This window comes from Euprymna scolopes, chromosome 33, assembly GCF_053919585.1.
Source record: "Euprymna scolopes isolate OS-2025 chromosome 33, ASM5391958v1, whole genome shotgun sequence".
Classification (NCBI taxonomy): Eukaryota; Metazoa; Mollusca; class Cephalopoda; order Sepiida; family Sepiolidae; genus Euprymna; species Euprymna scolopes.
The window spans coordinates 59,349,041-59,361,723 of NC_136514.1; the positions used below are offsets into that span (position 1 = coordinate 59,349,041).

The 12,683-nt window shown below is 34.1% G+C and overlaps 1 protein-coding gene across 1 annotated transcript in view; it reads left to right on the forward strand.

Moving 5' to 3' along the window:
* LOC145258249 (DENN domain-containing protein 11-like) overlaps positions 1–12,683 on the forward strand; it is an 80,061-nt gene that overhangs the window by 25,487 nt on the left and 41,891 nt on the right. Inside the window, exon 3 of the mRNA XM_080116224.1 lies at positions 749–907. Coding sequence (XP_079972350.1) covers positions 749–907 — 159 coding nt within the window. The remainder of the gene's footprint in view (positions 1–748; positions 908–12,683) is intronic.

The window sequence follows — 12,683 nt, forward strand, 5'->3', positions numbered from 1 at the left end:
CAAAATCTTTGGATTCGGCATTAAATAACCTGAAAAGGGTTGATATGTCGTAAAACAACCAACCAACCCTTTCTAAGTTCAATTTTATCACTTTCTCCCATGTTTTTCTTGGCTTTCCTCTATGAACAGAACTTGCTATCTCAACTGTTCTTCATCTCTCATGCATTGTGTTTATGTGGTCATACCATCAAAGTCTCCTGTTCTCTACACATCTCTCTATACTGTCTCAATTTAAACTTTAATATCATCAGATCTGAACCAGTCTTTAAGACTCATATTTCACATTCATTGTATCATGCAATAAATATAAATGTTCAGTAGTAATCAGTTCTAAGTAAGTAAGGAAATTGAAACTTTAATCCTCGGTACAGGCTCAGTATTTCTGAAGATTTTTATTTGTTTATGGCTGGATTGAATAAAGGGTTCTATTCAAAATTCTGTACAGTTTCCCCAACTTTGACAAGACACACTTGGTTGCTTGTTGCATCTGCCTAAATGTTAACATGAAGAAATTTAAATGTAATGTGAACAAACACTTCACTGCACAACTCTCCAATTAATATGCCCCTGTAGGTGTGGCTCATAATTCACAGTAGCCTCTTATATCTCAATTGTAATTCGTGCCTTGTTTGTAGTGAATCAAAGATTTAAAAACAAAATTGAGAATAACATTCAAGATGAGAACAATATAAATCCTCCATTTTTGTCCATAAGAGTTATACTAAATTTTTTTTTTTTTTTTTTTCAGTTATTTTAAGAAAGATTCACTTTATGGCCTTGCCTGTTTTGAAAATATGCCAGTGGAAAGTGAGATTGAACGTGGCGCCCGGATGAAATCTGTCGGCATTTTATCTCCTTCTTACATCTCCCTCTACAGACATATGCAATTCTTGGAGTCACAAGTTCGGTAAGTTGCATTTGCTTTTTCTAATTTGATGCAATTGAAAAGTTAGGAGAGAAAAAAAAATAATTTTGTTTAAAAATCCACCAGAGTTGCATAGAATGTCAGTGTTTTTATAGCTAGGGATCTATATTGGCTCAAAGGTTTCTGATGTACTGAACAAACCATAGCCAAAGTAGTTTACAATTTGAAAGCCATAAAAAAAGAGAAAAGAAATATATAAAAAGGGAGACAAAAACATACAAATGCAAAAGGGCTAATTTAGTGTAAAAAATGTTTATATTATGAATTCCTCATTGATTTTACTCTTATTCAGTTCAGCGATAGTAGCTCTCTTTTTTTTTCTGTATATATATATAAAAGGCTATATTTTAAAATTCCATTTCCTCCATATTTTAAAATTCCATTTCCTCCATATTTTAAAATTCCATTTCCGCCAAAACTAAAAGTCACAGAGCCTCAAATGATTGAATTTTTATGGACCTTTTTTTATGGGTCTTTAATCGGTTAAAATAGTTTTTAAGGGTTCAAAAATGGGTCAAAATTGAAAACATTGTTATGCATTTTGTATATTCAACTTAGTTTATTTTTTACGTCTAATAGGTTTATATGCATATCACGTTGGTACAATGGTAACATCACCAGCTTTGAATGCTACAGTTTTGCTTTTGGATTCAATTCTAGCTGATGGCATCCAAATACGTTTTTTTTTGTTTAACTTTTGAAATCACAACTCTATATTAATATATACAAAATATGGGCAAATGAAAATATCGTATTTAAGTGTATTTTACGATCAGACAAAGCCGGTCGCCCCCCCCTCCTCCGCGCTAGTATATATATATATATATATATATACTACGCTTTATAGCCTGTTCATTTAGAATGAGTGCTTTATGCCAAATTGACATTGAATATGGGTAAATTTGTGCTTATTTTTTTCCATGAAATACTAATCTCTATTAATTCTTAACTGGTCATCAAACAGCTACCATAATACTTAGTTTATTACACCTTATTTTAATAAAATTCCATACAAAATTTCAGCCAGATTGGGCTAGTAGTTGCTGAGAAAATTTCTAAAGTAAATGTCATAATGTGGTGACTAATCCCTATTTATCCCTAACTGTATATCAAACAGATACCATAATACTTAGTCCGCTGCACCTTATCATAACTAAGGTCCATACAAAATTTTAGCCAGATTGTTTTCGAGAAAAAGTAGAATGGACAAAGAGAAATATAATATAGATATGGGGTGTTACAGCAAAAGTAAACATTTGACAAAATGGAAACAAAATAGGCAATAAAAACAAAAATTATATATGCAGAGAAATGACAGTTTATTTAACAATAGTTAGTTATGTACTACATTAATTTTTTATGTAACTATTGACAAAGTAAGTTGCATGCTTTGCTGATCGTATCTATACCCGTGAACGCCTCCATGATGGTAGCCTTCAGAGACTTGACCATGTTGTAAGACACACTTGTTTGTGTTAGCCTCGATTACATACTAGATATTAAAAAAAAAAAAATTAGTCAAAGATGTTGCAGTCAAGTTAGGAGGGCAGCCTTAAATCCAATGACCAGTGGCGAGGAATGTTGTTTAAAGAACATCTGAACATTACTTTTTTTGCCATGTGTCGGATTTTGCTGAAACACTCTGTGTGTGTGTGTGTGTGTGTGTGTGTGTGTGTGTGTGTGTGTGTGTGTATCAGGTTATCAAATAAAATATTGAAGGATTCTTTAAATGAAAACTTATTGAGATAATAAAAATCTCAACATATAAGATGGAGGTTACGTATATGAGAAAAAATATACTGGTGCGTATAACTTTATTTATCAATTCAATAAGGAAGATACATCAATGGGAGAAAGGGTTATAAATACTCTTTATACCTAGGCATTTCGAAGCCTGATGCTTCTCATCAGAAAAGGAGAGAGGGGGCTTCGTAACAAATAAGGAAATGCGACATCTACACATACAACATTTCGATTATTCCAACTACTGTTCCCATCTTGAGTGTCATTTTCACAATGTTTCAGTTGATATAACCTCCAGCCTTCTTCAGGTGTGTCTTATCGAACCCAAAAATCTTTCTCTTGAATCTGTACAGAATTTTGAATGGAACCTTTTATTTAATCCATGGAAATAGCCTTTGTTTCGTCAGTCATGATTGGGTAGAAATATATTTTGAGTATTGCCTGCTCTGAGAATTGGACCTTCAATTTCTATAAAAGTGTAATTTACAACTGAATTTTACCAAGTACTATATCAGTTACACCACAGACCTTTTAGGCTGACAAAACAAGTGCATTCTATGTTCGTGGATTAAGTAAAGGGTTCTGTTCGAAATTCTATGCAGATTCTTGAGTTTGACAGCTGAATAAAATCGGAGATTAAATCAACTGAAACGTTGTGCAAATGACATTCAAAATAATCCAAATAATTCGAATTATCAATCCTCATTTCAGAAATTGAGAAACTAATAAACGTCTCCTCGTCATTAATTTCATTTGATTTGCATCCGACGAATAGCTTCCTATAAAGATGTCTAAACACATCTAAAACTCATCATTTGATCTGCATCTGATGGACACACTGATGTTACCAGATCAGGCTGTCTGAAGATATTGGCTTCATTACTTAGAATGCACTAAATATTGATGTTATTATTTTTTTTCCTTTCCTTTTGCAAAACCAAAATCAAGAACAAATTTTATTCATACAAAACAACCAAACTAAACATGATGAATAAATATTTGAAGATATAAATAACTTAAAGCATAAAAAGTTTTTCCAAAATTATTGGATTTGGCATTAAATAACATTTTTATGATGTTGATATACTGTAAAACAAAACAATCAGACCATAAAAAAAATATTTGAAGATATAAAGAACTTGAAGCATAAAACTTTTTCCCCAAATTATTGGATTTTGCATTAAATACCCCGAAAAAAGGTTGCTATGCCATAAAAGAAAACAATCAAACCAAAACAGATTTCTGAATTCAACAAGATACACCTGAAGAAAGTCGAGATTACATCAACCGAAATATGAAAATAACACTCAAGGTGAGAACAGTAGTATGAATAACTCAAATAATGTAATCTCGCAGTTCAGTCCGGCTTTACTCGGGCCCTATGTACTGTTCATAACTTATGTGCATATGTATATATATCTTAAAAAGTTTGACTCATGTTCAGGTAATGTACATCTAAAATTTCAAGTGTTTAGACCCAAAATTGGCAGAGGAATTTGGTAGAGTCTGCAAAGATCAACTCTTTCAACTTTGATCTCTTGGCAGCCAAATTCAACACCCCCCCCAAAAAAAAAAAAAAAAACTGATCAAAAAGCTTGCTGCATATCTGAATACCTTTTTATGTAAAATTTCAAATGTTTAGACACAAAATTGGCTGAATAGTTTGCTAGAGACCGCAAAGGTCAAATCTTTTAAACCCTTTGGCAACTAAATTTTCGCCCAACAACCGATTAAAAAGCTTGCCCTATGTCCAAATACATTTTATGTAAAATTTCAAATGTTTAGACCAGAAATTGGCTGAGTAATTTCATAGAAACCACAGAGGTCAAATTTTTAAAAACTTTGACCCCAATTTTGACCCCTTAATATTTATTGTTTTGGGCTCAAATCAAATTAAAGTCTGACCCATGTCCAAGTAACCTACATCTAAAATGTCAAGTGTTAAGACCCAAAATTAGTGGAGGAGTTTGGTAAAGTTTTCAAAGGTCAAATTGTTGAACTTTGACCCCTTGACAGTCAAATTTCTGGTTGAAAACTGATTAAAAAGATTTTTCCAAATCTCAAGACTCCTTATGTCAAATCTCTCATGTCTGTAGACTGAAAATTGGCAGAGTAGTTTGGTAGGGAAATGTACACACAGCCCCACATACGATTTCACTTTTATAGAGATGTAGATTACTAGCATGGATTCCTGGTGTTGCCCGGGTGTTTGGAGGTGTATGCTGAGCAAAGAAAAAAAATGGTAAATTTTTTTAACTTTGACCCCTATTATGACCCCTTAACATTTATTGTTTTGGGCTCAAATCAAGTTATTAAGTTAGATCCATGTCCAAGGAACCTATATCTAAAATTTCAAGTGTTTAGACCCAAAATTGTTGGAGTTTGGTAGAGTTCTCAAAGGTCAAATCGTTAAACTTTGACTCCATACCAGCCAAATTTCTGGCCGAAAATGGATTACAAAAGATTTTCCCAAATCTCAGTACCCTGTATATAGAATTCCGAGTCTGTAGACTAAAAATTGACAGTTATTGCGTAGGGAAATGTACACAGACAGACACACAGACACGTTCATGTTTATAGATATACTAGCATGGGTGCCCAGCGTTACCCAGGTATTTGGAGGTGTATGTTGAGCAAAAAAAAAAAAAGCGGTCAATTTTTTTGACTTTGACCCCTATTATAACCCCTTAACATTTATTGTTTTGGGCTCAAATCAAGTTATTAAGTTAGATCCATGTCCAAGGAACCTATATCTAAAATTTCAAGTGTTTAGACCCAAAATTGTCGGAGGAGTTTGGTAGAGTTCTCAAAGGTCAAATCGTTGAACTTTGACCCCTTACCAGCCAAATTTCTGGCCGAAAACCAATCACATCGATTTTCCCAAATCTCAGTACCCTGTATATCAAATTTCGAGTTTGTAGGCTTAAAATTGACAGAGTTATTGCGTATGGAAATGTACACACACAGACAGACAGACAGACAGACAGACAGACACGTTCACTTTTATAGATGTATAGATTAATCCTCATCTAAAAAATTCAGAAATGAATAAACTTCTCATCACTGATTTCATTTGATCTGTCATGTAAACATATCTGAAGCTTATCCTCATCTCGTCATTATAAATCATGTTTCTTTTCATGATATATGTTTGCAAGATTACAATGCAGTTTGATGTCATTAACCACTGATGTATGTTGTAATCTGATCTTTTCAAAAAGAGAAACGCGATTGCTTTCTGTCTTACAGTTATTCCCCTCTCCCTTGATGTTTGCAAATTTATTGGATATTTTATTGTGGCTTAAGGAAATGATTTTATCAATAAGCTATTCTTAGAATGCCACCAGCAAAATGGAATAAGAATGTTATATTCAACAATGACTTATTCAAACGAATGCCTTTTATGTACTAGATGCACAAAGAAGCATGCTTAATTGAAACAAATACTAAAAACAATGTGATTCACTCTTAAAGCAGGTTGGTGCAAAAGTTTTTTCTGATGTAACATTACATCTTGAAAATAATAAAGTGTGTTTTTTGAAAATTTTTATTTATAACAATGACAGCCTTTGTTCTTTATATTTTGATTCCATCTGTCAACGAGCTTATAAATGCCTCACTTGTAGAATTCTTTAGGTTTGGTTGTGAAATATGAATCTTACTCATGTTCAATATTCTCTCGTTATGTTAACCAAAGGCCATCCAAATTGTTTTGTAATCCTTGAAATAAATGATAATGCAGGGGAACTAGGTCAGGAGAATATACAAGATTTCCCAACCAAATTCTCCTAGGAGATCTTTGATCAGTGCTGTATGAGGACAAGCATTATCATGATGGAAGATGACTCCTTTTCTACTGAGAAAGGTTGTTTTCAGGTCAACATGAGTGAGAATATTGCATAAAAATATGATATTTTCATAATCTAAGAGAGAAAGTTAATAAATTAATTATAGTAGTATGTTTAATAATAATAATATGCATAAAATAAATTACAATGGTTTAAAATGTCCCTACAAGCTGACAAAAACTTTTGCACTGACCTGATATGAATATAAAAGTTACAGAGTACACAAGTAAAATAAATAGATTTAAAAGTTAAATTATAACATCCATGTGTGTAAAAAAAAAAAAAAAATAAATAATTTCTTTTTTTCTCTGATGAGAAAACAGATCAGATATTCTAATCTGGTTATACCATTTTACTATAACACAGACCAACAAAGAAAATATATCCTTTATTTTAATAATACTGAATTAAGTCACACTTTTATCTTATTTATTTTTAATTTTTCTTAAGGCATGTGGTCACTGAAACATAAAGGAGGCTACTGCTCCAGGATCCAGATTTGAGAGAGGCAGCCTAGATGACTAATTGGGCAGCAAAATGTTTGTTCGCATTTCAGTTAAATTTTTGTATGTTGATACAGTTGGGGTAGCAAAAAGAGAAAAAACTATCAGAATAGAAGAACTTCTGCCATCTAGAAACCTCTATAATGAAGGGGTGTGATTTTGTTGTTTGTTGGATTTTATATAGAAAACATGAATTCAAAAATGCCTTTATATTTACTGTCGTCAAATCACCTTTCATCTGTTCTATTCTTATTTTCATGGTAGATGTTCAGCTGAGCTTAAATCTATGGTTCCCTTTTGTAAAACATTCACAATAAACATACGTCTAGCTGCAACTACTGTCAACAATTTTCCTTACTCTCTGTGCCTAAAACTTAAACACAAATTAAATGAACAAAGTTTCTTTCCTAGAATTGCCCACCTGTGGGGCTGCTTCCCAACTGACTACTATATGGTAGCTTTCAAGTCCAATATAAAAAAGGTCTTGCTGAGCTGTCCTCTCACAGACCACCTGACATTTATTAATCTGTCCTTCAGATTTTGATAAGCAGTGACTTCCTTGTTAAAAAAAGAGTTAATTGTAAATTGCAATCAGTTAATATTTTTATGCTAATTATTCTTGAAATTTTTTTTACCAAGTTGATCAAAGGTGTGTGACATAGTTTATGTACTCAAATATTATATGTAAAACCTTGGATAAGATAAAAAGTAAAAATGATAAAGCCTTTCGAAAGTATTGTGCCTTTTATTATGTTACTTAGAATTCTACGAACTGGTTCCAACTTGAGTATGATATTACACGCGATTTGGTGATGAACACCCCAATTTGGAACTTTGGTGGTGGGTGAAGTTACACTGTAGTTGCCATTACTTACAAGTCCATTCTTATCCTGATTGATAATAGAGAAACTAAAGATTATGCAAGTATCAGTTTAAAAGTCCTTATTTTAAAATATCTTTGAAGGAGTTTCACATGGCATTTAAATTTCTGCATGTTAGTATGGTTGGGGGAAACAGAACAAGAAGGGAATTTTAAAGGCAAGCAGTTTGAAGAAAAAAGCTACCAGAGTAGAAAAACTTCTGGCATCTAGGGATTGTGATTAATTGATTTAGTTTGGAATAGGTGCACCATTAATCGTATAAGCCAGTGTGTTGACCATGCGGAGATGATCTTATTTGGTCTTGGAATATGTGGTGTGAAATGTTACCAAAGACAAGATGTTAAAAATTAGTACAAACCTGTTCTGGAGCAGCTGGAGAGAATGAAGAAGAAAGAAAAATAATAGCCATTCTTCTCTTTATATGGTTATGAGTTTGTCAAGTTTGTCACATGATATGCAAATGAGATGCTCTGGTTAGGAATAAAAAGACTGAGTTTTGAGAGACTGGGAAGTTTAGATTTGGATATTGAAGAAGCGAGTCTTGTGAGCAGGGAGTTGCATTTTGAAGTTGAAAGTTTAGACAACAGAATGTCGAACGTTGGTGTTAAATTTTTGGCAGCAGAGTGACGAGTGATGGAGTTGAATTTATTGACATCAGAACCAAAAATAAAACAAGTAACACTTGAATGCTTTAATTTATAGGGACTTCTATAATGAAGGAGTGTGATTTTGCCGCTAGTCGGGTTGTTTGGAGGTATTTTATATAGAAAGCCTGAATTCTATAATACCTTTATATTTGTATCATCTTTCACATCTTATGTTCATTGTAAATCGCAATCAATTAATATTTTTATGCTCATTATTCTTGAAAATATTTTTTTACCAATTTGATCACAGGTGTGTGACATGCCTTCGAATATTAAATGTAAAACGTTAGATAAGGTAGCAAGTAGCCTTTTGAAAGCATTGTGCCTTTTATTGAGTTACTTAGTGATGTGGACCCAGGTTGGGACCATGAAAAGACAACTCTGCACACGGTATAAGTTTACAAATATATTGAAAAAGGAACAAGATACAGAGAAAAGTGTCTATGTAAGCTAGGCTTACTTGTCAGTCAAATATTGGTAAAGTATCCCCTTACCCATGAGAGTACTTGGCTCTCGATTAACAAAGGATTTGGAGCAGTCCATCAATGGGTAGGTAACAGCCCCACAACACTTAGATTTCTGCCAACCGATCCCAAGATGCCTTGAGTATGATATTAAATTACATCAATTCGGAATTTTATGGATGTGTGGAGTTGCCATTATTTTCAAGTCCACACTAATTCAGAATGGTGGCACCTGTGAGGGTTAGGTTGTTTTTCTGTTAGAGTTAGGTTAGGGCTACGTTGTCTTGCATTTGTACGCTTTCAAGTATACTTGCCTTTTAAATAATTTCTGTCTTTATAAGTTGCATGTATATGCACATGTTAGCAACTTTTTGTTTCACCTATAAGTTTCCATTTTTTATGACAAAATTCAACATTTGCTGCAGAAGTCTAAAGCATCTATCCTAAATTTATTAGATTTATTTTGATTTTAACCGTTTTTTTTTTTTTAATTTATTTTATTCATTTTTCATCCCAAACAAGGCACAGTGCCATTTTGAAGCAGGGGGCTACTATGGGGGACATACTTTGCAAGGGCATTATGAAGGGAGATGAGTAGCAAGATGTTTGTTCACGTTACACTTGAACTTCTGCATATCAGTACAGTTGGGAAAGCAGAGTCCTGGGGGGAAGTTCCAAAGGCTTGCAGTTCTGGGGAAGAAACTATTGCCTTCTGCTATTCCATTGGTTAAGCGTTTTAATACCTTTCAGCAGTTTATATAACTGACGAAATATACCAATAAAGCATTGGTTTTAGCATGGTCCGTATTCTGCATAAGTACCGTTTTTAAATATAATTAAAATAATTATAAAAATATTTCTTTTTGATAATGATGACTTACCACTTATCAAGTCCAAAGTTACTTGTGGATAAGTGTTAATGATGGATGGATTTTCGTTTTATTGATGAAGAATATTATGAGAGGATTGGAAATGATTTCTTGTACGGACAAAGTTCGATTTTTGTGCACCATTTATTACAAGTATTTGTTGATGTTGGATTTGAAGAAGTTCACATTGTAGCCTGCAGGGAAGCAGTTTCATAGGAATGTGTCCCACGGATGGGAAGTTCTTAGAAATATTTGGCATACCTATTGGTATTGTTATTAATAAAATATTTGGCATTGTTTCTTTTTTTTTAAGTTATAATATATTTAATTATTGAAATTATAAAAAAAATGATGTTTATGAAAGTAATGCTGTCAACAGAAAATTGAATTCAAAATTTGTTCTTTTAATTAAAGAAAAAATATGAATTTTATTTTTTAACCCATTCAAATAAAAGTGTTCAATGAACATAATCTTGTATTTCCTGAATTCAGTGTTTAATAGTTCTTGATTCCCTTCATTCCCATGGTAATTGTTTGCTGGCCCTGTGATAGAGGCTCAGCAAATGGAGCAAAAGGCGGCTTTGTAGCTGGGTTCAAATCTCATGACCAGCAGGAATTGTTATCATACACTGATGATTGCATAAGCATGAAACGATAGTGTCTATAGGTATAAATGAATAATTATTTAATTATAATTAAATATATATATTTATATATTTAGCTGCACAAGCATGTTATTTTTAATGGAAATAGCTTCAGACAAGGCATGAAGCCACTGGATGTAAGGAGCTAACAAAAAAAAAAAGAAGACGATTACTGAAATGACAAGAGATGCCTATTGACTTAGATTATAGGTAGAAGTTTTACAAGCCTGAAATTCTTGGAAAGAAACTACTGGAATAGGAAAATGTATTACAATGAGATATCAAAACAGCAAATGGATGGAGACCACAAGACCAACAAGTCAAATGAGCTGGAACAAAGGAAGCAGGGAATAGATCAGATAATTCCGAAGAACACATGCCATAATAGTACGAGGGGCGTGCAATAAGTAATGCCTCTGACCCACTTCCCAAAGCAGTAGAGCAACGAAACTTGGCACAGTTATTAGTCTTTCTCTACAGAGTAACCACCCAGAGTTATGCATTTCTCCCATCGTTTGATGCAGTTCTGGAGACCGTTTTTGTAGAACACCCCAGGTTGGTCATCCAACCATGACGTGACTTCAGAAATCAAGGCTGCATCATCTGGGAAACTCTTTCCTTTCAGAAACAACTTCATGGCTGGGAAGAGGTGAAAGTCAGAGGGTGCAAGGTCAGGAGAGTAGGGAGGGGGGGAGAGGATTTCATAACCACACACCCGTGCTTCTGATCTGGCGACATGCGAGTTGTGGACCAGAGCGTTGTTCTGCAGAAGGAGGGTACCTTTGCTGATCTTGCCCCGCCTCTTGATTTTGATAGCTTCCCTTAATTTCCTCCAAAGTGAAGCATAATAGGCTTCTGTAATTATGGTACCCTTTGCGAGGAAATCTGTCATCACTACTCTGTCCTGGTCCCAGAAGACTGTGAGCATGACCTTGCCAGCAGAGGGCTGCACCCTTGCCTTCTTTGGAGGTGGTGAGTCCAAGTGCTTCCACTGCATTGACTGGGCTTTGGTCTCTAGATCATAGTGATGGACCCAGGTTTCATCCTGTGTAATAAGTCTTTTGAAAAACTTTGACTCATCTTCTTGGCACATCTCCAAATTCATCCTTGAGCACTCGACACGTTCTCGCTTCTGGAATGATGTGAGCAACCCGTGAATCAATCTGGCAGACACTTTATGCAAATGGTCATGAATGATAGTTTCCACAAACCCTGTACTAATCTTGACATCGAATAGTAATGCGCCAATCTTCCAAAATGACAGTCTCAACTTGACGGACAGATGCCTCATCAATGGCAGAAGGGGGGGGGGCGACCAGGTCTGGGAGCTGTTTCCACAGACTTCCAACCATGTTTGAATTCACGATGCCAGCATTTTACAAGATCATATGATGGGGAATTATCACCATAAGTTTCTTTCATTTCATCAAAAATCTCCTGTGGTGTGTGTCCTTTCAAATACAAAACCGGATCACTGCTCGACATTCAACAGACTCCATTTCACACCTGACTCAGTTCAAACACCTGTAAAACAGAAACCACAATTAGTTCGGAGCTGTAATTTGCCATATAACCCATAGAGATAAAAATCATTGCACATGCAAAATTTCAGCTAGATCAGACAATTGGAAGTGGGTCAGGGGCATTACTTATTGCACGCCCCTCGTATCTATAGAAAAGACTGAGACTAGCACCATCATGTATGTGAGGAAGAGGTTGCATCAAATTAAAGATATGTTTTTGTACTTTATCAAATCGTTTCAAATGGGACAGATATTTACCAGCTCAAATACTCCATACATGGTCTGACAGTAGATTCGTAAAGATAAAGACTAGCCTGACATTTATAGGATTATCAATTAAGCATTATTTAATTGTGGAGATATAAAACCATTTTAACTTTGACAGGATTATCTAATGAATAATCTGAATACCCTCATTTATAAAGTGATTAATGGTTGCTGGATTATCAATTCTTGTTTTCCAACCATGGAGAAAGATTGAAATAAAATTTTTTTTATGTTTCTGAATTTTTTAGATGAGGATTGATAATTCTTATTATTTGGACTACTGTTCTCATCCTGAGTGTTATTTTCACAACGTTTCAGCCGATGTAATCTATGACCTTCTTCAGGTGTATCTTGTTAATCTCTGGAATA